Raw genomic sequence first — 27715 nt, forward strand, 5'->3', positions numbered from 1 at the left:
ATCTGTGGGGAGTGTGACCGCATGAGGCTCTGTAACAGTTGGACTGGAGTTGGCGCCATTACCATTCACGTTTGTCACCGCGGTTGAAACGCTAGTTACAGGTCTTCTGCTCCTCAGATCGTGTGACATTTGAATCAAAAAGGTAACTTACAAACTCACCAGTCAAATATGATTTGTAAAAAAGTGGAATGCAAAGTACAAATTTGGCAAAATGAACTAATCCATAGGAGCCACATCCATGAGTTTCTTCTCCATTCAAATGCTAAACCAGAGAGCCATAGTTGTGGTGTGTTGGCGTTCTATCCAATATATGCAAAAATCTGGACTAGTTTAAATTTACAGATTATGTTCTGGAAAAGGTTAAGTTTAAGTGAAAATATAGTGAAAGGTCAAGTAACGCTAGGCATTATTTGCCTCTCTTATTCCTGATAATGTAGTTTGACTGTGAAACAGGCCATGAAACAAGACACCTGACAGTGTGTGAACCTCCCCTGCGCTCCGCTGCCATGGCACTGTGGTAAATTTACAGCCACATAACTCACACAGTGAATCCTCAAGGTGATTCCGCCACCGTCGTGCTCCACTAACCAGAGACCAGACACAGGACCAGACACAGGTGTTTGCTATGGGAATCAGTAAACAAGATATAGAGCTGTCGGGTCTGCCTGGGGTTGATGGGGCTGCTGAGGTCTGGGATGCTGGCCCGCTGAGGTGATCAATCTCACCACCAGGAGGGGGTCACTATGATCTACTGTACCTTTACAACAACACTGAGCAAAAGCTCCCCAGTCTCCACAAGCACCCATACAATTCCTCACAGCAGTGGAGCCCTTACCCACATCCATGTCCATCTATGTGGGGGACCATCACCATCTCTGTGGGGAGTACAGACGATGGGAATTGGGGGACAGCCATATTACTCAAACACCACCAGAACAGCAATATTGCTTTTCACAGAAGGAAAAGTTCTTATGAATTCTGGTCGACTCCCTAGTGGTCCTGGTGAGGCATCATGGGAGAATGAAGAGGCTGTTTGTAATCAGTGGGAGATGGGATAGAGCTGACCTCGAAATGTTTCAGTACAGAAAGGAGTGTGTTTAAAAGCTAGACTTGCATCAAAGTGAATGCATGTAAGTTGAAGTGAAGTTCACTGACTAATTGATTTATTAATGCTGTGTGTGATGGCTCTAGCGATCTAGCCTGCTTGACATAAATAGATATAACTCTGCTTCACACTCCCAAGGTTAGCCGCTGACAGGTTTATGAGGAAATAAACGCTTTTGAATGATATTTTGGCTATTGAAGTCATTGCAATTTGTGGCAGTGGCGCATGTTGTGCAAGAATATAAATCACTGACATTTTTCCACCAATCAATAAATACAAAATAGGTGTAGAGAGATGCTGACAGAACAGCAGGAAGCCTGTGTGTCCCAAATGGCACCCTATTCCCTATATAGTGCACTACTTTTGACCAGGGCTCAGTATATAGGGAATATGGTACAGGCCATTTGGGATGTAGCCTTGGACAGCTCTCTGACTGATGAATGTGATTAAGAGCTGTTATTGCTGTTGGAGGAAGTGATGAATTTCATACAATGGACCTTACATTTCTACTTAACTGTTTTCCTGTTGACAGTAACCTTGAGGTAGCGTCTAATTCGGAGAAATGTATCAACATAAGCAGCTTTTAAACAGCAATTAACTTTCTGAAATCGCTGTGAAATAAATCATCCACACCAAATGATAAACAGCTAATTTATTTTAAAAGGGTTTCTATGCCCACTTTTCACACCTCTTCCCCTTCTGCTGGCAGTAAGAAAGGAAATTTCATTTCAACTTAGAAACTTCAAGTCTGAAGCCCAGAGACATTAGTGATGTATTAACGTGACATAACACCTGTCTTTGCCATTTCCAAGGCAATGTCAACCACCTATACACAACAAAAGGGTATATTTCCATGGGTTTTTTACTTTGTCTTCCAGAACTCCAGCCAAAGTGCCAAGAGTTGTTGTGTCAGTACGGCTGTGTCAAAATGAGAAACGTGACATTCTGCTTCTGTGCTGATGGCTTCGAGGTGGAACAGGATGGTCGAGCCTGCAGAGGTAAGGACCGACAGCCAACAAGGCTATTCATCTAAATCAAAAGGAGGGGTGGTGGATATTGACAAACGGATGACAAAAAAAGAATGGTAGCTCTTTTAAGTTTGACAATACAGTAAGTCAAATTTGGATCATTCTGGAATAGCTGCTAAATGGACACACATATATTGTACACTTTATGTGTGAAGGTGACACTTTTGAGGTGTCTTTTTGGGGGCGCATTAAACCAGGTTTATGTACTGGAAAGTATTTAGACTCCTTCCCTTTTTCCACATTTTGTTACGTTACAGCCTTATTATATCATCAATCTACACACAATACCGCATAATGACAAAACGAAAACAGGTTTTAGAAATTAAAAAAACGAAATACCTTATTTACCAAAGTATTTAGACCCTTTGCTATGAGACTCGAAATTGAGCTCAGGTGCATCCTGTTCCATTGATCATCCTTGAGATGTTTCTACAACTAGATTTGAGTCCACCTGTGGTAAATTCAATTGATTGGACATGATTTGGAAAGGCACACACCTGTCAACACTGTCAACTGCACTGTCAACTGCAGTTGACAGTGCATGTCAGAGCAAAAACCAAGCCATGAGGTCAAAGGAATTGTCAGTAGAGCTCAGAGACAGGATTGTGTCGAGGCACATATCTGGGGAAGGGTACAAAAACACTTCTACAGCATTGAAGGTCCCCAAGAACACAGTGGCATTCTTAAATGGAAAAGGTTTGGAACCACCAAGACTCTTCCTCTTCCATTTCTAAAATCCTGTTTTTGCTTTGTCATTATGGGGTATTGTGTGTAGATTGATGAGGGAAAAACAATGTAATCCCTTTTAGAATAAGGCTGTAAAGTAGCAAAATGTGGAAAAAGTCAAGGGGTCTGAATGCTTTCCGAATGCACTGTATTTAGGTCCTTTTTTAACTGCACTTAGTTTCTAACAACTTCTTGTCCTCACTGTAGATCACGACGACTGCGCAGTATATGATACATGTAGCCAGACCTGTATGAACACCTTTGGATCATATAGATGTAGCTGTACAGATGGATACATCCTACAACCCAACAGAAGGTCCTGTAAAGCCAAGACCGGTAAGATGAATGAATGCTTTAGTATGCAGCATGTCTTTGATGGAGAGGTTTTACCTCTAGAATGTGTTGTTTCATGAAGTTAACCAAGGGTTTCTATCTAATCAATATGAATTGAACTTTATATTATTGAAGACTCATCTGGTGAACATTTATAGCCGACCTGTAACACGACCTGAGCTATTTAATGTCTACATGTCTTTGCTGTTCTGTGCTACTTTGCCCCTTAGGGCAAACATAATGTGATGATTCAATCAGGTAACTTTACAATTGTTGCAGATAGTACAAGAGGGATTTTAAAGAGACACTTCTGGATTTTGGCAATGAAGCCCTTTATCTTCTTCCCCAGAGTCAGATGAACTCGTGGATACCATTTTTATAGAGGTGCGCCAATGCTAACTAGCGTTAGCGGATAGCACGCTAGCACTTACAATAGACTTCCAGTCATTGCGCTAACGCTAGTTAGCAATTGTATTATTGTTAGTTAGTTACTTATTTCAAAGTGCATGCAGACATAAAAATGGTATCCACGAGTTCATCTGACTCTGGGGAAGTAGATCAAGGGTTTCATTGTCAAAATCCTGAAGTGTCCCTTAAAGTTACCTTTAAGACATAACCTTTAAAGGAAAGGATTTAGCAAGAGAGAGAACCCTGATTTATGACTAGCATTACTTCCATTTCTCAAGTACTGTGTGAGCTAAACTTTCCTTAGAGTGGTAAATCACACTCTTCATGGATGAATAGAAGTCCAGGCCACGCACCCACCCACCCACCCACCCACACACACACACACACACACACACACACACACACACACACACACACACACACACACACACACACACACACACACACACGCCTCCTTACATTTCACATACTTTCAGCACCCGTATGTCTCCCAGGTCAGTAACAGTTGTAAAAGGCCCGGTGACAATCCTTTGTTTTCTTTCCTGCTGGATATACAGTAGTGGGCTACCCCTTAGAAAGAGATTTACAGTAGTTGGCTATCCCTTAGAAAGATATCAACAGTAGTGGGCTATCCCTCAGAAAGAGATCTACGGTAGTGGGCTATCCCTTAGAAAGAGATCGACAGTAGTTGGTTTTCCCCTTTGAAGTAGTCCGTAAATAATGGAACCTAAACAGTGACTGGACATTAGCAGCAATTGTGAAAGTGGCAGTAAATTCAAAATCCCAAACTAGCTGAATAGTGGACTACTAACATTTTAACATGCTGCTTGCACTGTAATGGTCAAAGCTATATAGACACCTGTTAAAGCTTGTCTATATCAATTTGTTATAGAGAATTAATCAGAGATTTGTGGAAACAAATGAATGTTTACCTGATGGGTCATTAGCAGCAAGCAACCTCATTCAGATGCTCTGTTTGAATGTTACTACTGTTGGATTGTGTCCTGTAAGTATCCTTTAAGAATTTATGGATGGATACTAATTTCAGTCTCACTCTCTCTCTCTCTCTCTCTCTCTCTCTCTCTCTCTCTCTCTCTCTCTCTCTCTCTCTCTTCTCTCTTTATCTCGCTCTCTCTCTTCTCTCTTTATCTCGCTCTCTCTCTTCTCTCTTTATCTCGCTCTCTCTCTTCCTCTCTCTTCTCTCTTTATCTCGCTCTCTCTTCTCTCTTTATCTCGCTCTCTCTCTTCTCTCTTTATCTCGCTCTCTCTCTTCTCTCTCTCTCTCTCTTCTCTCTCTCTCTCCTCTCTCTCTCTTCTCTCTCTCTCTCTCCTCTCTCTCTCTTCTCTCTCTCTCTCTCCTCTCTCCTCTCTCTCTTCCCTCTCTCTCAGATCCTGGGGACAGACCACCTGTGTTGCTGATTGCGAGTACAAAACACATCACAGTCACACACCTCAATGGGACTTCTGTACCCAACCTAAAGCCATTGGATACTAATCAGACGATTCACACATTGGATTTCTATTACAAGGAGGAATCATTATGTTGGATCTCCTCTACGAACTCCAACGGTCAGCTTTGGTGTGCCACCATGACAAAGTTAAAAGGCTTTTCACAGATGCGAAGCGTAAGGATAGGAGAGAATCTAGAGAGTAAGTTTTGTTCCAAATGATGTAGAAATACTGATCATAAGGGTTTGGATGTTGCTGCCCTAACAAATAAGTTTGCTCTTGTCACAATGTCTTTGTTATTATGGACTTTTTTTCATTTGGTTGTAGATGTGGAACATTTTGCCATAGACTGGCTCACAAGAAACATTTACTTTGTGGATAGAGTAAGTGAAAGAATATATGTCTGCAATGAACAAGACGACACATGTGTCACAGTAGTCGATCTCGATCTACAGAACCCTGGTGGAATTGCTCTAGACTCATTGATGGGGTAAGTTGAGAAATTGAGAAATGTATCTTGCGCAAGGTTTTTCAGTCTTTAAATATGCCTCAGCTTGTCATCAGCTGCTGTACTGGTACCAACACATCTTTTTCGGTTTGATGTAAGGTTCATTGTAGTGGAACCATATGATATATTTTCATTTTCTAAAAGCAGCAACAGACACCACTATATTTACTTTCAAATTCTACAGATGTTTTACATATATATCTTTTTTTACTTTAAATCAAACTGCCTCAGCTCACAACATTTGACAACTCAATTTTAGCAGACCTGTATTTGTATGTGACGCAGACATGTATCAGCTGTCAAAACTGAGTGCCACCGTCAGCTGAAAAAGAAACTATGAGTGTGTCCTAAATGGCACTTTGTTCTCTATATAGTGCACTACTTTTGACCAGAGCCCTATGGGCCTCAGTAAAAAAAAAAGAAGTGCGCTGTATAGGGAATATGATGCTGTTTGAGACAGTCTATGTTAAGGCTTAGACTTCCAAACCTGTGGTATTCCTGACTTGGATTTAAGTGGCTCCTGCACCTTAGCAGTCAGTTGCTGTCAGGAGAATGTGTTATCTTCCCGTGCCACTCACATGCAACAGAGTTGCTTTGACATCATCAAAGTGAGCGGGGTTAATATCCCAGGACCGATGTGTTCAATTATAGATGCGATATTGCTTCAGGGGAAAATGACTCCCTTCTACTCCCATGATATCTGTCAGATGACAAAGGGAATGTAGACAGGTACTATCTAAGGATTCCATGTATTTCCAATGGATTCCACTTGAGTTAACTTAAAATGTTATAGTGTTGTGCTAAAATGGATTTGGATTGTAGAAATGAATGAAAGGCGTGTAGCGATATTGTCTCAGTCTGATGTGATCTGATACATTTGTTTTGCATAGGCCAATTACATTTTTCAAATTAGTAATTTTAGGGTTGATACATTTTTAATAGATTAATCATACTGGGTCTCATCAAAAACAAGTGAAGGGTGAAGGTAAACTCTACATGCAGTCATATTTCTGTTCTGAAGCTCAGTGTTGAAAAGAGCCTTGATGCTGAAATAAGTAATTGGCGAGGTGCATTTGGTTGACTGCATTTAGAATAGCTTTCTGATTGGTGGCATTGATTTATTTAATTACAAAACACTACTTAACTGTTCGAATGAGCTTTCAAATATGGTTGAATGAAAACCATCAATTTGTAGCACAACATTGCATGTGACAAATTCTGCATGTGACTGGCGTGTGAAATAGGAATCACAAGGAGGGACCGTTTCTATTGTGATTCCACAGTTGATTTCTCCACAACACCTTTTCCCTTCTGTTTATGGGACAGTGCACATTATTCAATGTTTCAGGTTCAACATGATAAGGTTAAAGTATCGGAGTTAGCAACAAAGCTAATTTCCATCTGTAGTCCAAACTGTAGGCCTACTGTACATTGATTCTCAATTGTGGTATGATTCTATAAAAACTGTTTTATACCCTGGGATTCAACTTGCTTTTCAGGAAAATGTTCTTTACGGATTTGGGGAGTACAGCCAAGTTGGAACAGTGCAATATGGACGGCACTAACAGAACCAGGATAGTGGAGAGCAGAATAGAGAAGCCCACAGCTGTTACTCTAGACCTGGTTAGAAAGCTGGTCTACTGGGCAGATGCTGCCCTGGACTATATCGAAGTGGTGGATTACAATGGGAGCAACCGGCACACTGTTATCCATGAAAGCTCTGTAAGTACAGCGTGTGACAGTTGTTATCCTATGATCTTCCCATTTCCAATGTTCAATAATTCTTTGTTTCAGAGAGACCATATAATATTTGATCAAAGGGCATACCAGTTGGTCTCACTTTAGTGGTGCTTCGTGAGGATTCAATAAGATAACAAAAGCTTAGCTCATTTGGACTAAGTAGTGGAGTGGATATATCCCCTAGCCACAGCCTTTTCCAATGGATTAGAATGGAGTGGAAGAGCAGGCCCAGCTAGCACATTTGGTTCCCATTGGTTCTGGGAACGAAGCCATAAGTGAGAATGTTGCCTCTTCTGGGGACACACATTTTTAGGTTGCAGGAAGGTTCTGAGAATGTTTTCAAACTTATAGGTTATTTGAAGGTAATTAGGTTAACTGTTTTGAACTCGAAGCACAGATAGGACATGCAAACACATTTATTTTTTTATTGTGGCACGGCATCGGTGACATTCAAACCGTTGATCTTCTGTTTTCAATCCATGGAATTATTCCACTGTGCAACCAGGATCTAGCTACAGTAGCACGCCATGCTTTTTTTTAGCTCAATCAAAGCTATTAATTTTAGTCTATTCAAACAGACCCCATTTCTAAGACAACAAGCACTCATTAAGATCAGGTGTGGCCAATTACACAGCTGAACACACTTAACAAGATAGCGGGGCAGAGAGTTTTGTTGACGCTGAGAACGGAATGTATATGTTGAATAACATGCTCAGAACGTTCTTTGAACATTACTAATGTTTTCTTGGGGTTTTCATGGAAAGTTTTCTTAATGTTCTGAGAACATGACTTTAAATAGAACCATGAGGAAACCTGTAGAAAACATGATGCTGAAGTACTGAAATTCCCACAGAAAAGCATTGTTTCTTCACATTCTCTGAACAATTTGAGAACATTACTTGAAATAGAACCATGAGGAAACGTTATGCTGATGTACAGAAATTCCTACCTAAGAAACACATGTTCTCAGAATGTTATGTGCGAGCTGGGTATCCTGCACCATTCCAAGAATGTTGTTGGAATCAGTGGAGGCTGCTGAGGGGAGGACAGCTCAAAATAATGTCAGGAATGGAATTCCACCTATTCCGCTCCAGCCATTACCACAAGCCTGTCCTCCTCAATTAACGTGCCACCAACCTCCTGTTGTTGGAATATTGTATGTAAATCAACCATAGGACAACCACGCTCTCACCAAGCTCTAAGGAACATAGGATTCTCAGAACGTTATGTGCTAGCTGGGGGCAAAGGTGTTTACCTGAGATGAATGAGACATATAAATGTAGGCTAGCGTTGCTCTATAGCACTGTGCTCCTCCTTCCTCTTGTCATACTGCTCTCTTTGTCTTCCAGTTGCTGCACCTCCATGGATTATCACTCTTTGAAGATTATTTGTTTGCAACTCGCACCGAGCCCTCTAAAGGAACAAAAGTGGACATTTTACAGATAAATCGGTTTAACGTAGCAGATGTTCAAACTGTAACCACCGTGGAGAATTCCGTGGGAATACGTGTTTACCAAAAACTCACCCAACCATCAGGTAAAAAGCAAATATAGTGTTTCTTGCATGTTTAGAAGATAGCTGTGTGTGTGTGTGTGTGTGTGTGTGTGTGTGTCGTGTGTCATGTGTATGGTATCTACCCTCGTCTCCTAACTCTCTGCAGTCAGGACTCATGCGTGCGATCCCGATCCCTCTGGAAGAAAAGGAGGATGCTCTCACATGTGTCTGCTCAGTGGAAGTTACAAATCCCGATCCTGTCGCTGTGGAACAGGCTTTGTACTGGGAAGTGACAGAAAATCCTGCAAGAGTAAGTTCATATTAGGACATATTATGTCATATGTTGACGGTCATAGTGTCAGTCAGGGGCAAAGTAACATCTATAATTAGTGACAGCGCCCACGCGAACAAAATGCCTGCAACTTTGCTCTAGTGCGTTCCTCTGTCAGGTCTACTGAACATCACATTTAGTCAACCCAATGCTTACCGTTAACTTTGTCTCAAGCGTTGCTTTGGCACAGACTTTGGAGAAAGGGATTGATTGATTTGATAAGTTTTAATCAGCAGAACTAATTCTTGCTTTAATTTAGGTCATTGCAATTAGCTTATTATTCTTGTCTTAGGATACATTTTTTCAAATAGTTTAATTTCCTGTGTTGGTTGGAAGAAAAGCGAATAATGTCAATGAATTATACACTGGCAGTGATCAGGATAAAGATGTTTAGTAGCTAGTGGTTTGTTTATGTAATCTTCATAACACTTCCTATAAGCACCCTCTTCATAATGCATTATAACCTCCCTCTGCAGAGCCTATGAATGAGGTATTCCTGTTCTATGGACGAGGGAGACCCGGTGTCATCCGAGGCCTGGACCTGAATAGCAAGTCGGAGGCTGAGCACATGGTACAGATTGACAATCTTGTAAACCCTCGGGCGATCGGCTTCCATGCAGAGACCAGCCACATATACTTTGCCGACACAACCAGCTTTCTGATTGGCCGACAAAGACTGGATGGGACCAATCGAAAAACGATCCTTAAAGATGGTCAGTGCATTCAGATGGTTCTGTTTGTTAAGTAACAACTTCAAGTAACCTTTAGATGAGATATTCCAGTCACTACAGTCCCTGGTTCGAATCCAGGCTGTATCACATCCGGCTGTGATTGGGAGTCCCATATGGCGGCGCACAATTGGCCCAGCATCGTCTGTGTTTGGCCTGGATAGGCCGTCATTGTAAATAAGAATTTGTTCTTATCTGACTTGCCTAGTTAAATAAAAAAAATAGATATATCATTTGGCCTATGCTTTGGTTGAGAGTTTCCATTTAGAAGGGGTGTAAACTTATCTAGTCTCGTTAGCATATTTTCTCATACAACTTCTCCAGAACATAATCGAGCATCTGACGCAATTACGCAAGATTTTAGTTCTGGGATTATGTGAGTATAGAAGTCCTACGTCTTCTTTACATCCCGACTGTAGCATGTACCTGTACACCTCTGTACACAAATTAATCATAGGTTATTCATACTTTAAAAGGTCTTAAAGTTGTGTCCCCGAATTAGGTCAGTCTCTAATACCCAAAAGCTTTCTGTGTAAGCAGCATTATTTTGGATGGCTATTGTGTTGTGTATGATTAATATATCTGCTACAATAGATTCTAGAACAATGCTTTGGGGTTTCGATTCCATTAACGAGGATCTGGAGACAGTGATAGATTACGCTCCTGCAGGGATGATCAAGCAGAGGATAACAACAGCATACTCTATGCATTACATTTTTTTTACTCACATCCTGTCCTAGACCTTGATAACGTGGAGGGGATCTCAGTGGACTGGATAGGGAACAACTTGTACTGGACAAATGACGGCTACAGGAAAACAATCAACATTGCCAGATTGGAGAAGGCTGCACAAACAAGGAGAACTCTGTTAGAAGGAGATATGTCTCACCCCAGAGCAATCGTGGTGGACCCTCTGCACAGGTGAGTGTGTCTTTTGCAGTTGACACCCTGATAAGGTCACCTTATGTAGTGACGTTTCAATAGATACTGGTTTGTACATAAGATGCTAGGACCCAATTTTTGGTACTGTTTTGAGTAAATCGACTCTCGATTCAATCCGTGATAGACCTGTGTTATAGCACGCTTGACATTTAAAGGTCATTTTCACTTGAGACGACATATGCAGCGTTTACCTGAATGCGGTCTCGGCAAATGCTGAAACGTTGACAAAGTGCGATTGGATTGAATTGCGGCCTAAATCTCCATCTGAGGAAAGGAGCTGAGTTTGGACACAGTTTTCGGTCAGTTAATTATAAGAATGAGCTTAAAGGTGAGATGGAGATTGAAATGCTGTGAATTGCTTCTCTGGGAAAAAATGTGAGCAGTATATACACTGCTCAAAAAAATAAAGGGAACACTTAAACAACACAATGTAACTCCAAGTCAATCACACTTCTGTGAAATCAAACTGTCCACTTAGGAAGCAACACTGATTGACAATAAATTTCACATGCTGTTGTGCAAATGGAATAGACAAAAGGTGGAAATTATAGGCAATTAGCAAGACACCCCCAATAAAGGAGTGGTTCTGCAGGTGGGGACCACAGACCACTTCTCAGTTCCTATGCTTCCTGGCTGATGTTTTGGTAACTTTTGAATGCTGGTGGTGCTTTCACTCTAGTGGTAGCATGAGACAGAGTCTACAACCCACACAAGTGGCTCATGTAGTGCAGCTCATCCAGGATGGCACATCAATGCGAGCTGTGGCAAGAAGGTTTGCTGTGTCTGTCAGCGTAGTGTCCAGAGCATGGAGGCGCTACCAGGAGACATGCCAGTACATCAGGAGATGTGGAGGAGGCCGTAGGAGGGCAACAACCCAGCAGCAGGACCGCTACCTCCGCCTTTGTGCAAGGAGGAGCACTGCCAGAGCCCTGCAAAATGACCTCCAGCAGGCCACAAATGTGCATGTGTGTGCTCAAACGGTCAGAAACAGACTCCATGAGGGTGGTATGAGGGCCCGACGTCCACAGGTGGGGGTTGTGCTTACAGCCCAACACCGTGCAGGACGTTTGGCATTTGCCAGAGAACACCAAGATTGGCAAATTCGCCACTGGCGCCCTGTGCTCTTCACAGATGAAAGCAGGTTCACACTGAGCATATGTGACAGACGTGACAGAGTCTGGAGACGCCATGGAGAACGTTCTGCTGCCTGCAACATCCTCCAGCATGACCGGTTTGGCGGTGGGTCAGTCATGGTGTGGGGTGGCATTTCTTTGGGGGGCCGCACAGCCCTCCATGTGCTCGCCAGAGGTAGCCTGACTGCCATTAGGTACCGAGATGAGATCCTCAGACCCCTTGTGAGACCATATGCTGGTGCGGTTGGCCCTGGGTTCCTCCTAATGCAAGACAATGCTAGACCTCATGTGGCTGGAGTGTGTCAGCAGTTCCTACAAGAGGAAGGCATTGATGCTATGGACTGGCCCGCCCGTTCCCCAGACCTGAATCCAATTGAGCACATCTGGGACATCATGTCTCGCTCCATCCACCAACGCCACATTGCACCACAGACTGTCCAGGAGTTGGCGGATGCTTTAGTCCAGGTCTGGGAGGAGATCCCTCAGGAGACATCCGCCACCTCATCAGGAGCATGCCCAGGCGTTGTAGGGAGGTCATACAGGCATGTGGAGGCCACACACACTACTGAGCCTCACTTTGACTTGTTTTAAGGACATTACATCAAAGTTGGATCAGCCTGTAGTGTGGTTTTCCACTTTAATTTTGAGTGTGACTCCAAATCCAGACCTCCATGGGTTGATAAATTGGATTTCCATTGATTATTTTTGTGTGATTTTGTTGTCAGCACATTCAACTATGTAAAGAAAAAGTATTTAATAAGATTATTTCATTCATTCAGATCTAGGATGTGTTATTTTAGTGTTCCCATTATTTTTTTGAGCAGTGTATATACCCTGAGTATACCAAACATTAGGAACACCTTTTGCCCTTAGAACAGCCTCAATTCGTCGGGGCATGGACTATACAAGGTATTGTAAGTGTTCCACAGGGATGCTGGCCCATGTTGACTCCAATGCTTCCCACAGTTGTGTCAAGTTAGCTGGATGTCCTTTGGGTGGTTGACGATTCTTGATACACACGGGAAACTATTGAGCATGAAAAATCCAGCAGCATTGCAGTTCTTGACACAAGCCGGTACGCCTGACACCTTCTACCATACCCCGTTCAAAGGCACTTCAATCTTTTGTCTTGCCCATTCACCCAATAAATGGCACACATACACGATCCATGTTTCAACTGTCTCCCCTCCATCTACACTTGTTGAAGCAGATCTAACAAGTGACATAGATAAGGGATCATAGCTTTCTCCTGGATTCACCAATTCAGTCTATGTCATTGAAAGAGCAGGTGTTCTTAATGTTTTATATACTCAGTATTATTTGGGCTAAATGATCTATCTCTCGATACTAAACCATCATATTGATAATTCATTTTGTCTGGTTTTCAGCTGGATGTACTGGACAGACTGGGAGGAGGACGAGGTGAACGATAGTGTTGGCAAGATAGAGAAAGCCTGGATGGATGGATCCCACCGGCAGGACTTTGTCACTTCTGACATCCTGTGGCCTAACGGACTCACTTTAGACCATGGCTCCAGTAACATGTACTGGTGCGACGCTTATTATGACCACATAGAGAAAATCTCCCTCGACGGTACCCACAGAACGGTTAGTAAATGAGTGAGTGTTCTTTTCTACTGATTAAGACTATACAATCAACAAATATGCATAGTAACATTTTGAATATGTACATTAATTTTCAATATTTGTATGGTCGCAAATACATGACTTCATCAACAACAAAAAAGTTGCTTTTAACTGTGAATTATTGTCTAACATGTTCTTTGTTTCTTTTATCCAAAGGTGGTGTATAACGGAAAAGAATTAAACCATCCCTTTGGCATTTCCCTGCACCAGAATTCCATTTTCTGGACAGATTACATGAACGCCTCTATTTTCCAACTGGACTTGCAGTCAGGGCAGGTTGCTCTTATGAGAAGCGAGAAACCCCCTCTTTTTGGGCTCTCTGTGTACGATGCTCAAAGGCAGCAAGGTAAATACACGATCACACTATCATTGTCAAGCACCAAAACCATTTAAATACAAGACTGGCTCACTTTGTGTAATATAAACATATGAGACTAGGGGATATAATCATTATGTACAGTACAGGATCCCTGTTTCTCTCAACCCTCTGAAACCAGTTTTTTCTCCAGCCAGGGGTTTTGATATGCATGACAGTTAATAAATCAGGAGATTTTTCTCTTTTAGCATATTTTATATGCCACAACTCAGGCTCCCAACAGTAGGGGGTCAGGCATATTTTAGTATATCTGGTGCTACCCCTCTAACAACCAAACCTCTCATAGCCATGGAGGACGAGTCATGTACAAAGAGAGAGACCAATGATTGATTAAATGAGAATTGAAGCTGAGGCTGTCCTCAAATGTACACCAACTCTAATCCTTTAAGAGCTACATATAGTAACCCCAGGCCATGTTTTCAGACTCAGCTGCACATTGAAGCACCTGTCTGTACTGTCTCTCACTAGCCCGAAAGGAACGCTGAACTCAGCTGGGTGCCACCCACCTCAGCCTTTACAGCGTCTTCATATGCCTTCTTTGACCTCAGCCTTCATCCCTTCTTTTTACCACCCTTCATATCCCCCTCTCCAAATACAGTTTCATCGACTTCAAGGGGGATGTCAAAGGATCTGTCAGACACATTGTTCCGTTTTCATCTGATGTCGCCGCTCAGACTTTTTATAGCAGCGGTGTATGGATGATTCTGTCTTTGGCTGAGCCATGTCAACAGTCACTCTGCCTGGCATGCGGATAGGAATATAGACATATGGCCGTTTTAATCTACGAAAGTTTTTGAATAGAGTATTTGGTACAATAGCATCATTGCAACTAGGATCATATATCTGTTTGTATTACAGTTTTGAGTTATGTTATTGTCTTCCTAATAGGTTGCATTGTAAAGGCTACAGCTGCCAAAAATGATCAGATTTAGCCTACTGTGGTTTATCTAATTGATCTTTAGGTGACAATGCGTGTGGGGTTAATAATGGTGGCTGCGGTAGCCTGTGTCTAGCCATTCCCGGTAGCAGAGTGTGTGCCTGCGCTGATAACCAGTACCTGGACAAGAATAACCTCACCTGCTCCTGTAAGCCCTGTCAAATACACTCTTATCTCAAACATACGAGGCCTGGTCAGCCTGACACTCCACATCAATGACCAAGGCAATCAATAGGAATAATGACAGCAGATACGATATGGTCATGTAGAACTCAATATCCCAGTATTGATTTTCAATGCCAGCATATAACATAAAATAAATGTTTCCTCGGTTGTGGCTCTTTTGAGGAATATGTTCTGCAGAGTGTGAAGGTGGGCCAGCGAGTGGATGTATGTATGTGTGTGTGTGTGCTTGCAGCCACATTGGGAGATTCAGGGGACCATGGGGAGCCACAGAGATGTGGGAATGAAGAGTTCCAGTGTAGGAACCAGCGTTGTGTCCAGGCCTCCTGGAAATGTGATGGGGACCATGACTGTTTGGATGGAAGTGATGAGGAACCGTACATCTGCTGTAGGGGTCTTATTCTGCATGTTTGAACAATTAGATATCATTTTGCATTTATGGAGAATAGGACATGTCCCAGAGACATATAAAAAAAAGAAGTGTATTAATTAAGTTCAAATTAACAACATACATCATCTATGCAAGACTGAAATTGCTAGGCTGACTTTTTTTGTCATGCTTTCTAGCTATATATCCAATGTCTATGATCAAATCAAATACATTTTTATTTGTCACATGCGCTAAATACAACAGGTGTAGACCTTACAGTGAAATGCTTACTTACAAGCCCTTAACCAACAGTTTTAAGAAAAATACCTAAAGAAAAATAAGAAATAAAAGTAACAAATAATGAACATTAATATGAATGCATGACAGCTTACATCAAAGACTAAATATCAAAGCAGTTTTGCCCATCATTACAGATAATCGTAGTTGCCCTGCGGATCAGTTCAAGTGTCTGAACAACCGCTGCATCCCCAAGAGGTGGCTCTGTGACGGGACCAACGACTGTGGGAACAACGAGGACGAGTCCAACTTCACCTGCTCTGGTATGCTGCTGTCTGCTCTACTTAGAGGCCCATCTAGCTCATATGGACCGGCTGCCAGATTCCATGTTGTAGAACAAACTTGGGTGATCTCCAAGTTTCTCTAACAAGATAGCCATTTGGGAGAGGTTCTGTCAGAGCAGAGGCCATTAGAGAATACACTGAGAGGAGAAGACAACTCTTACAAGACTTATACATACACTACTGCATGATTTCCCGTGTTGGTGGGGGACGCGTATGTCATAGATTCCCAATGGCCTCTGTGCTACTGCACATCATGAATGTATCTATATACTGGGATAATTCATCATTTTCTCTATCCAGAAGACTTGACCAGGATATGCACACCTCCTCTGGGGGACATAGGGTGGTTTTGTTAGGGGATGTAGATGAGAAATGTTTTTGTTTCACTTCATCCTTATAAATGAGTTTCAGTTGCCAGATGTTGACACAATGCCAGATCCTGGACACGGATAGGATAATTCCATAAGAAAGAAAATGGTGATTTTATATGGACGATATCCTGGTTTCACGTTTTTACGTTCACTTTTTGATCTCTGTGAATAAATTGATTTTCTGTGAATAGATAGCGAGCCAATTCTCTAGGACGACCAGTCACGGAGAAACCAAATACAGATGCTTTAGCACTAAAGAAAATATATCTAACACACATGGTCTGTTGGCTATCTATGTAGAATCAAATGTTCCAAAACACATAACATGAACAGTAAATGCAAAATATTAGACATTACTTTAAAAAGTCACATACTATAATGATGTATATTCACTCACTGAAATAGCCTAGGCCTAGTCGATTCACTTTATTTAAGTACTTATTGAGACCATACTGGTAATGAAAAGCGCTAATGTAAATGTTGCATAATAGAAAAACGGAACTTTTCTAACGAAGTTCAGTGTAATACAATTCTGCTTTATTATTACTATTAATGTTTTCAGCGGGATCATGCCGAGCGGACCAGTTCTCCTGTGAGAACGGGAGATGCATCCCAGAGTCCTGGCGCTGTGACAGGGATGACGACTGTGGGGACCACTCTGATGAGACCGCCTCTTGTGGTGAGCTTCTGGACAAGTTTCCAATTGGCTCATTCATCCCCCCCCTCCTCTCCCCTGTAACTATTCCCCAGGTCGTTGCTGTAAATGAGCATGTGTTCTCAGTCAACCTACCTGGTAAAATAAAGGGTTAAATGAAATAAAGTCACGGCTATGTCAAGATATTCATACTGGTATACTACTTAGAACGAAGCAGTCCACTGGACAAGGAATTCTTAGTGATATGTTAGCATGATATGTTAGCATTTTCTTATGATATCAATATTAGCCTAACATTTCAGAAATCATTCACCATGTTTTTGAGACTTTTTCTGTCGTCGCATTATATCATTCCACTGTAAGCCTTGTCTTTTACCTAACCATCATGTTAATTCAATTTAGCATCTAGGCTACCCTCTGGGCATGGTCTGACATACTATGGAGCAGACAACTCAACACGGAGATGGAGACAAAGGCTTTTAATATTTCATGTGAAATAGCTGGGACACTCCCTGTCATAATTATGTCTTCCTTCTCTGAAACAATGGCATGGATGGGCTTTCAAAGATGTGGATCTGGGATTGGCAACTGGCTCAATTCCCCCCCCCCCCCCATTCCTGTTGGGAGTTAGTACACAAGATGCAATTTGTGCATCAGCAGTTTTCTCTTGTTATGTCAGTCACTGACAGTCACACAATTTGCCATGTCAGCTAACATTTTTATATTGGTAAATTAGTCTAGCTTCAAATTACCGACCTGAGGGCCTCCTCATGGATTTTGTTAGTCACTCTCACTCAGATTTCATATTCAAAACAGAAACAATTTTCTCTATCCTATGGCACAATGTGTAGATGTGCAGGAAATTAGCTGTAAAACTGCTCATTTTTCTCTGGGATGATGGTGTTGATGAAGGCCGTGACCAGCCTTTCAAAGCGTTTCATGGCTACAAATGTGAGTGCTACTGGGCGGTAGTCATTTAGGCAGGTTATCATGGCGTTCTTGGGCACAGGGGCTATGGTGGTCTGCTTGAAACATGTAGGTATTACAGACTGGGTCAGGGAGAGGTTGAAAATGTCAGTGAAGACACAAATGCAAATTCAAACAGGTTCAAAGACTGCCACTACACAAGCGCATAAACCCCAAATGACCTTTTCCCAGGTCAAGTATCCCACAGTGTAAATAGACCCTCTTCTGGCGAGGATACATATAACAGTACTGTATATCACTATCACCACAGTTGTTAAAGCCAAAGTAAAGTAATTATCTGATATCACCTTCTACACATGTTTGTGATAATAGGGAAAAGTAACAGGCAGTAGAACCGTCTGCAAAAACAATCGGCAAGAACAATTTGAACCTTAGCTGTGAAAGATACTTTTCTGTTACCTCTGGTGCTACTTATAAACTGCTTCACTTCACAAGTACAAGCAGAGACAGACAGTGTTCACAGTAATTACAGTTTCTGCTTGGCTTCTTTAAATCTAATTCAAGCCTGCGCTGAAAAACACTTCGCTCACTCTCATTTTTGTAACTTCAGAATTCAAATGCAATGCCAACTCACATAACTGTGTCAATGTCTCCTGCATCCAATGTGTAAAAGTAAAAGATGTTTATCCACACTGTCTCTGAGGTTTTCAGTTCATGCAGTGTGTAAATTACTGGCCTATGTGATTCTGGACAGTCATAATTGATCAATTCCTGTCATCAGAAGTGCTTTGTTAGAAAAAAATCCCAAATTGAAGTCCAAACCTCTTGTATTACAACAATAACACAATTTTTTCTTCTTTCTTTCTTGACAGATTTCCCCACATGTGAGCCCCTCACACAGTTCAGCTGTTCCAATGGAAGGTGCATTAGTGTGAAATGGCACTGTGACTCAGGTGAGTGCCATTTTTCTGTGAGCACTCTCTTTTTACAGTTCAATTTTCTATCTCAGTGTGAAAAACGGCCCGATTTGAAATGGCCTCATTACAACAACCAGAATTGATTGTAATCTGGTTGTAACAGCATCATTTCAACCAGTTTTCCCTACTGGGAAAATGCCATGGGATGGAACTGCACTCTCAGGAAGCAGCTTGCTGGATGAACACATTTCACTTTCTCTGAACCACGCTGTGACTCTCACACTGTTTCTCTTCCATCTGTTCCAAATGTTCCCCCTCTGTTCCGTCCGTTCCCCTTCTGTTCCGTCTGTTCCCCCTCTGTTCCGTCCGTTCCCCCACTCTTCTGTCTGTTCCTCCCCTCTCTTCTGTCTGTTCCTCCTCTCTTCTGTCTGTTCCTCCTCTCTTCTGTCTGTTCCTCCCCTCTCTTCCGTCTGTTCCTCCTCTCTTCTGTCTGTTCCCCCTCTCTTCCATCTGTTCCTCCCCTCTCTTCCGTCTGTTCCTCCCCTCTCTTCCGTCTGTTCCTCCCCTCTCTTCCGTCTGTTCCTCTCCTCTCTTCCGTCTGTTCCTCCCCTCTCTTCCGTCTGTTCCTCCCCTCTCTTCCGTCTGTTCCTCCCCTCTCTTCCGTCTGTTCCTCCACTCTCTTCCGTCTGTTCCTCTCCTCTCTTCCGTCTGTTCCTCCTCTCTCTTCCGTCTGTTCCTCCTCTCTCTTCCGTCTGTTCCTCCTCTCTCCCGTCTGTTCCTCCCCTCTCTCCCGTCTGTTCCTCCCCTCTCTTCCGTCTGTTCCTCCCCTCTCTTCCGTCTGTTCCTCCCCTCTCTTCCGTCTGTTCCTCCCCTCTCTTCCGTCTGTTCCTCCCCTCTCTTCTGTCTGTTCCTCCTCTCTTCCGTCTGTTCCTCCTCTCTCTTCCGTCTGTTCCTCCCCTCTCTTCCGTCTGTTCCTCCCCTCTCTTCCGTCTGTTCCTCCCCTCTCTTCCGTCTGTTCCTCCCCTCTCTTCCGTCTGTTCCTCCCCTCTCTTCCGTCTGTTCCTCCCCTCTCTTCCGTCTGTTCCCCTTCTCTTCTGTCTGTTCCTCCTCTTTCTTCCGTCCGTTCCTCCCCTCTCTTCCGTCCTTTCGCCCTCTCTTCCATCCTTTTCCCTTCTCCCCATTCTTTCCCCCTCTCCCTTTCCACCTCACCCAGATGATGACTGTGGTGATGGTAGTGACGAGGTGGGTTGTGTCCATGCCTGTTCCAGTGCCCAATTCCAGTGTGCCAGTGGGAAGTGTATCCCTGACCACTGGGCCTGTGACGGGGACGATGACTGTGGGGACAACAGTGATGAGGACACCACCTGCTCTGGGACAGGTGAGAGGAAAAACACACTAACTTCTCACTCTTCTATCTGCCTCACGGGACACACACCCTTTGGATTGTAGCCTTAGATCTGTGAAGGTGTAATGGACTTGGGGAATATGCTCAATATAGTCTTTGAAACAGGGATGCTATTCATCACACTTCAGGGGATGCAGTTGGGTTTGAGATGTACAATAACTGTCTTTGTAAAAATAGACCTTACCCAAGAAAGAAGTACTTTATTTGCTGAAGTGCGGAGCCCTACCTGAACTCTGTATTTGTAAATGTATGTTTATCTCTGTGACCTCTGTCTCTCCTATAGCCTCGGTATCAGCTGATGACTGCAGCGGAGATGAGTTCCATTGCCGGGACGACGGTGGCACCTGTATCCCCGAGCGCTGGAGGTGTGACGGGGACAAGGACTGCGAGGACGGGAGTGACGAGGCAGACTGTGAAGGCACCAGCAGAATGTGCGACCCGCACGCAAAGTTCACCTGTCAAACCTCAGGTGCAGTACTGAGTCTACTGTGAAAACACTTTCGAAAAGCTGCACACTCTGTGGCTCTAATGCAGCGCATACTGTATAATTGAAAACCCATGTTTAGCTGTAGAAAGCTACACTGCTTTCATCAAGGTTTCATCTGGACTGTAGCTACTGTGACCTACACACCAAGCTCGCCTGTACAATCTCAGGTACTCTAGCTACCGCTCCAGATGTTTTGTGTACCGTGTGTACTCTGCATACGGGACTGTACACTATGCCCCACAAAATGAACCAGAGCGGCCATGTTTTTAATGTCGACCTCTAAGTTATTACCATAGACATACATTTATTTGATTTATCTCTGGTTATTACCCTCAAATTGTCTTCATTTGTGTACTTGGTGTACAGGCACACATTGGGAAGCTGATATAAGCCTATAGGGTTAGCATTCACACACAATGGTGAGAAAACGCCAGAGCGCCTTTCATGTCTTTTATGATACCTGCAGGGCATCTTGTAGACTTCTCCTATGCTTTATGATGTAGGCATGACAGTAAAATGGGAACACTTGGGGTATTTTATGTGACTCCTAAAACAGTTCCACATGGTTGTGGTAAATCAAGTTGGCCTAGGAGTTGCAGATTTAGCAAAGTAAGTTGAATGAGGTGTGTGTGTATATATATATATATATATAAGGTAATATTATTGGGCCAATAGTTCAGTGGAGTTGATATGAATCATCTGCATTATATATCATTGGTCTTAAAGTGGAGAATTCACATGAGAAAAGCCTCTGGCTTAGTTCACTGATCTCACGGTGTTAAAAGGCTTAATACACATCATTCACTTACCATCATTCACTTATCATGCAAAATTCAATAAAATGTCATAAGGAGATCCACAAAAAGCAGGTCTTAAAGATAACATTGTTGATAAAGGCAAGGCTTTTGCGAGAGGTAGCACAGCCTATCCAGCCATGAAGCACAGTGCCAATGGAAGAGACGTGCCTTTTCTGCCGGTGAGTCTGGTATTTAGAAACATAAAAAGCGATTGGTTTCCCCCCCATTTTGTTTCATTTGATTAAAAACCAAGCATAGCCTACCCTCCCCGTAATCAAAGCTGGTTTAACAACATCTCATAGGTGCATTTTTTTTTTATCCTGACCATTAGCCAAGTAGCCTAGGAATAAAGATGTTAAATGGTCTACTGAGAGTGCTTGGAAATATTTTGGAGGTTGTTGCCCTCATGCTTTTTCATTGTTCACAATTCACATACCTGTATACTTCATTTCGCGTTATCAGCGGACTATCTTTCACCATTTTCATAGAGCCCACCTCGTCCGATTACCAAAGACGCGCGTTCCTTCCAACTATTCAATCCTCCTATAATGCCATATCAACTGCAATTTTTTGGGGAGAATTTTCTTCGCATATAAGCGATGATACAATTGTCAGGAGTCTTGTATTTTGTATAGACGTGTGAATGTTATGCTCAAAGACATTTAGGCTTAAGTGTGCACACAGTGCCATGGAATGAGAGAAGCGATTTATGATATCGTGACCCAATCCAATTTAGAAATATTGTTGTCTTTTTTGTTTAATTTGATTAAAAACAAAACTATTTTCAAAGATTCACCGTCCATGGGTTTATGGTGAGAATGTACATGACTGAATACAATGCAATTTCTGGAGAAGGGCAAATATGATCTGTAAGATGTTCCCATATAAAACCTTACATTTGCGAGCAGTATAGCAGTGAGTGGACATCCCCCCTTTCTCTTTATATTGGATCTTTATCCAGCTCCTGTGAAAAGTTTGGATGTGCGTAAAACCGTCTAAATTGCCTGTATTATATGCCGACAATGTGTCTGTAACTGTATTTAGACATAGCCTATTTAAAACAAGTTGTTTTGATTTTGATTAGAATTTGATAAGAATTATACGCGGTCTTTTCAGGCCTTAAGTAGCCTAGTGAATTTAATCTGGCGTATTGACTACGTTTGGCATGTCCATGTTCAGACTACACTTTACAGTAGGGTGTCACGGCTGTTTGAAAGAGCGGACCAAAATGCAGCGTGTTCGTAGAAACTGAATGCAATACATTAATAACTTGAAAACACAAAAACAACAAACCGTGACGCAGAGGAAAACACACTACTCAAAAGATAATAACCCACAAACAGGAAGAGAAAAATCCCTACTTAAATATGATCTCTAATCAGAGGCAATGAGGATCAGCTGCCTCCAATTAGAGATCAACCCCAAACAATCCCAACATAGAAATAGAAAAACTAGAACATAAACATAGAAATAGAAAACATAGAACAACCCAACCCACCCCCTGTCACGCCCTGCCCTACTCTACTATAGAAAATGACATCTTACTATGGTCAGGACGTGACATAGGGATAGCCCCTATATCTGAGTGAATGCTGTAGAAAATGTTTAACAATGTAATTCCATACGAGGGTTTAATACGGTAATCGGGGGAAGCTGTAACCTGTAACATACCTCGTTCAGTCTCCTCAGGTCTTTAAATGGCCCCACAAACCACGGATCCAGCTTCCGGCAGGGCAGGCGGAGGGGCAGGTTTCGGGTCAAGAGCCAGACCTGGTCGAGAGCCAGGCCTCACTGCGTTGACGGTCTGCGCTGGATTTCTGGCGCAGCACGGCCCGCTGAAGGTGAACATGAGCGGCGTCCCATGTCTCCTCCGCTCGCCTGAACCAGTCGTCCACCGCAGGAGCCTCGATCTGGCTCTGATGCCAAGGCGCCAGAACCGGCTGGTACCCCAGTACGCACTGGAAGGGGGAGTGGTTAGTGGAGAAGTGGCGGAGCGAGTTCTGGGCCATCTCTGCCCAGGGCACGAATGCCGCCCACTCCCCCGGGCCGGTCCTGGCAATAAGACCTCTGAAACCTACGCACATCCTGGTTCACTCTCTCCACCTGCCCGTTACACTCGGGGTGAAAACCCGAGTTAAGGCTGACCGAGACCCCCAGACATTCCATGAACGCCCTCCAGACCCTCGACGTGAACTGGGGACCCCGATCAGACACTATATCCTCAGGCACCCCGTAGTGCCGGAAGACGTGTGTAAACAAGGCTTCCAGTCTGTAGAGCCGTAGGGAGACCGGGCAAAGGGAGGAGACGACAGGACTTAGAAAAACGATCCACAACGACCAGGATTGGGGTGTTATCCTGTGAGGGAGGAAGATCGGTCAGGAAATCTACCGACAGGTGCGACCACGGCCGTTGTGGAATGGGTAAGGGTTGTAACTTACCTCTGGGCAGGTGCCTAGGAGCCGCGCACTGAGCAGGAGGAAACATAAACCCTCACGTCCTTAGCTAAAGTGGGCCACCAGTACTTCCCACTAAGACAGCGCACTGTCCGACCGATACCAAGATGACCAGAGGAGGGTGACGTGTGGGCCCAATAGATCAGCCGGTCGCGGACAGCAGACGGAACGTACAGACGCCCAGCTGGACACTGGAGGGGAGTGGGCTCTGTACGTAACGCCTGCTCAATGTCCGCGTCCAGCTCCCACACGACTGGCGCTACCAGGCAGGAGGCCGGGAGTATGATCCATGAGCCGCTCCTCTGTGTCATACAGCCGGAAAAGTGCGTCTGCCTTCACATTTTGGGAACCTGGTCTGTAGGACAGGGTAAACACAAAACGGGTAAAAAAACATGGCCCACCATGCCTAACGAGGATTCAGTCTCCTCGCTGCCCGGATGTACTCCAGGTTACGGTGGTCAGTCCAGATGAGAAAAGGGTGTTTAGCCCCCTCAAGCCAATATCTCCACGCCTTCAAGGCTTTCACCACAGCCAACAACTCCCGGTCCCCCACATCATAGTTCCGCTCCGCCGGGCTGAGCCTCTTCGAGAAGAAAGCTCAGGGGCGGAGCTTCGGGAGCCACCACCTGGCCAAAACCCCGGATAAACCTCCAGTAGTAATTAGCAAACCCTAAAAACCGCTGCACCTCCTTTACCGTGGTGGGAGTCGGCCAATTACGCACGGCTGAAATGTGGGTACTCTCCATCTCCATCCCTGAGGTGGAAATGCGGTACCCTAGGAAGGAGACGGCCTGCTGGAAGAACAGGCATTTCTCAGCCTTGACGTACAGGTCATGCTCCAACAATCGTCCAAGCACCCTGCGCACCAGGGACACATGCTCGGCGCGTGCAGCAGAGTATATCAGAATGTCATCAATATACACCACTACACCCTTCCCATGCAGGTCCCTGAAAATCTCGTCTACAAAGGCTCGGAAAACTGATGGAGCATTCATCAACCCGTACGACATGACGAGGTACTCATAATGCCCTGAGGTGGTGCTGAACGCCGTCTTCCACTCATCTCCCTCCTGGATACGCACCAGGTTGTACGCGCTCCTGAGATCTAGTTTCGTGAAGAAGCACGTCCCATGCATTGACTCAATCGCCGTGGCGATGAGAGGTAGCGGGTAACTGTACCTCACCGTGATTTGATTTAGACCTTGATAGTCAATACACGGGCGCAGACCTCCCTCCTTCTTCTTCACAAAAAAGAAACTCGAGGAGGCGGATGAAGTGGAGGACCGAATGTACCCCTGACGCAGGGATTCGGAGACATATGTCTCCATAGCCGCCGTCTCCGCTTGTGACAGGGGATACACGTGACTCCTGGGAAGTGCGGCATCTACCAGGAGATTTATCGCACAATCCCCCTGTCGATGGGGTGGTAATTGAGTCGCCTTCTTCTTACAGAAGGCGAGAGACAAATCGGGATATTCAGGGTGGATGCGCACGGTGGAGACCTGGTCTGGACTTTCCACCGTAGTAGCACCAACGGAAACCCCTAAACACCTCCCCAAGCACTCTCGTGACCACCCCGTGAGAGCCCTCCGTTGCCACGAACAGTGGCTTCATGACAGACTAACCAGGGTAGGCCTAGTACCACGAGAAACGCAGGAGAATCAATAAGGAAGAGACTGATTCTCTCCTTATGACCCTCCTGCGTCACCATGCCCAGGGGCGCGGTGACCTCCCTAATCAACCCGGACCCTAATGGTCGACTGTCTAGTGCGTGAACTGGGAAGGGCATATCCACTGGAACAATGGGGATCCCTAATCTATGGGAAAATGATCTGTCAATGAAATTCCCAGCTGCGCCTGAATCGACGAGCGCCTTATGCGGGGAAAATTCAGGAAAAGTAACGTTCAAAACATGTGGGCATCAGAGAGCTCTGGGTGAGCATGGTGCCGGCTCACCTGGGGTGACGCGAGAGTGCCCTGCCTAATGCCTCGACTCCCAGAGGAACTTCCCCAGCACCGACCGGCAGTGTGCCCTCTGCGGCCACAGATGGTGCATGAAACGGAACCTCCTCCGGTCTCCCTAAGCGCAGCACCTCCCAGCTCCATGGGCGTCGGAGCGGTGGTGCTGGGGGATGGAACCAACAGACCCTGATCTCGACGTCCACAGGTAGTCAGCAGGTTATCCAACCGAATGGACAGGTCCACCAGTTGATCGAAAGTGACGGTGGTGTCCCTGCAGGCCAACTCCCGACGGACGTCCTCGCGCAAACTGCAACGATAGTGGTCGATCAGGGCCCTGTCGTTCGATCCCACGCCAGCGGCCAGGGTCCGGAAGTCCAGAGAGAACTCCTGGGCGCTCCTCGTCCCCTAGCCTCAGATGTACGAGACGTTCACCCGCCGCTCTACCCTCAGGCGGATGGTTGAAGACTGCCCGGAAGCGGCGTGAGAAATCTTCGAAGTGGTCCAGCGCCGCATCTCCTTCTCCCCACACAGCGTTGGCCCACTCCAGGGCTCTCCCTGAGAGGCATGAGATGAGGGCGGACAGCCTCTCTCGGTCCGAAGGCGCCGGGTGGACGGTTGCTAGGTAGAGCTCCAGTTGTAATAGGAAACCCTGACATTGTGCAGCCGTCCCATCATACTCCCTAGGGAGGGCCAGACGAATCCCAATGGGACCGGGTGAAAGAGAGGCGAGTAGTGGAGACCTTTGTTGCGCTGGTGGAGGCGATGGAGGACCTCCCTTTCTCTCCCAGCGATCCATAGTCTGTAGGACGCGATCCATGGTGGTCCCGAGATGATGGAGCATCGCCGCTTGCTCCTGGATGCGCTCCTCGACCCAAATAACAGGGGTACCTGCTCCTGCTGACTCCATGACGACTGGTGTGTGATTCTGTCAGGCGGTGGGTGTAGCTGGTGCATAAAGTTAGGCGCAGGGATAATTGAACAACGCACTTTACTTAAGAAAATAGCACAAAGTAACAATACCAATGCACGAACAGTAACGGTTGCCACAAAACACGGGTGAAAACAGCACCCGGAAAAAAACAGCCGGTAACGTACCGACCTTAACCATAAACAATCACACACAAAGACATGGGGGAAACAGAGGGTTAAATACATGACCAGTAATTGGGAAATGAAAACCAGGTGTGTGGGAAACAAAGACAAAACCAATGGAAAATGAAAAGTGGATCGGCGATGGTTAGAAGACCGAACAAGGAGAGGAACCGATTTCGGCGGAAGTTGTGACAGCACTATATAGGGAATAGGGTGCTATTTGGGACAGATAGATAGCCTTTCATTAGGCCTCATTCCAGGGTTTCCTCATCAATAACACAGATTAAAGCTGAGGTGGGCTGCCTCTCACTCCATACACTACTTTCTTCTGATGCCTATAGGGCTTGTATTCCTCCGCTTTTCAGGAATCCTCTGAGACTGTGCTTTTTACCTCGCTGCTTCCAATAATTGCTTCCTGTTTCCTGCAATTGTTTCTAAAAGCTTATATTTCCAGTCACTTTAGAAGCATTTCACCAACTACCTAGACTCTGCAGAATTGCTTCATTCGATGGCATTGACAGTTTAGGCTTAGGTATCACTATGGCCATTTTCTCACCAGTTTTTCTCTGATAATTTCCGTTCTCTACAAGAAAATGGACAATCAATTCTTATTTTTGTACTTACGGTTG

At 44.4% G+C, this 27715-nt stretch overlaps 1 protein-coding gene across 5 annotated transcripts in view; it reads left to right on the forward strand.

Annotated features, from left to right (window-relative positions):
- LOC115195967 (low-density lipoprotein receptor-related protein 1B-like) overlaps positions 1 to 27715 on the forward strand; it is a 196818-nt gene that overhangs the window by 70124 nt on the left and 98979 nt on the right. For all 5 annotated transcript variants that reach the window (XM_029756356.1, XM_029756360.1, XM_029756358.1 and 2 more), the window contains exons 3-20: positions 1984 to 2103; positions 3067 to 3195; positions 4990 to 5250; positions 5377 to 5539; positions 7057 to 7279; positions 8647 to 8833; positions 8958 to 9101; positions 9599 to 9835; positions 10591 to 10771; positions 13314 to 13533; positions 13729 to 13918; positions 14911 to 15033; positions 15304 to 15456; positions 15873 to 15998; positions 16953 to 17069; positions 18845 to 18925; positions 20103 to 20267; positions 20578 to 20763. In XM_029756356.1, the coding sequence (XP_029612216.1) occupies positions 1984 to 2103; positions 3067 to 3195; positions 4990 to 5250; positions 5377 to 5539; positions 7057 to 7279; positions 8647 to 8833; positions 8958 to 9101; positions 9599 to 9835; positions 10591 to 10771; positions 13314 to 13533; positions 13729 to 13918; positions 14911 to 15033; positions 15304 to 15456; positions 15873 to 15998; positions 16953 to 17069; positions 18845 to 18925; positions 20103 to 20267; positions 20578 to 20763 (3006 nt within the window). The remainder of the gene's footprint in view (positions 1 to 1983; positions 2104 to 3066; positions 3196 to 4989; positions 5251 to 5376; positions 5540 to 7056; positions 7280 to 8646; positions 8834 to 8957; positions 9102 to 9598; positions 9836 to 10590; positions 10772 to 13313; positions 13534 to 13728; positions 13919 to 14910; positions 15034 to 15303; positions 15457 to 15872; positions 15999 to 16952; positions 17070 to 18844; positions 18926 to 20102; positions 20268 to 20577; positions 20764 to 27715) is intronic.

Source organism: Salmo trutta, chromosome 6 (assembly GCF_901001165.1).
Source record: "Salmo trutta chromosome 6, fSalTru1.1, whole genome shotgun sequence".
NCBI lineage: Eukaryota > Metazoa > Chordata > Actinopteri > Salmoniformes > Salmonidae > Salmo > Salmo trutta.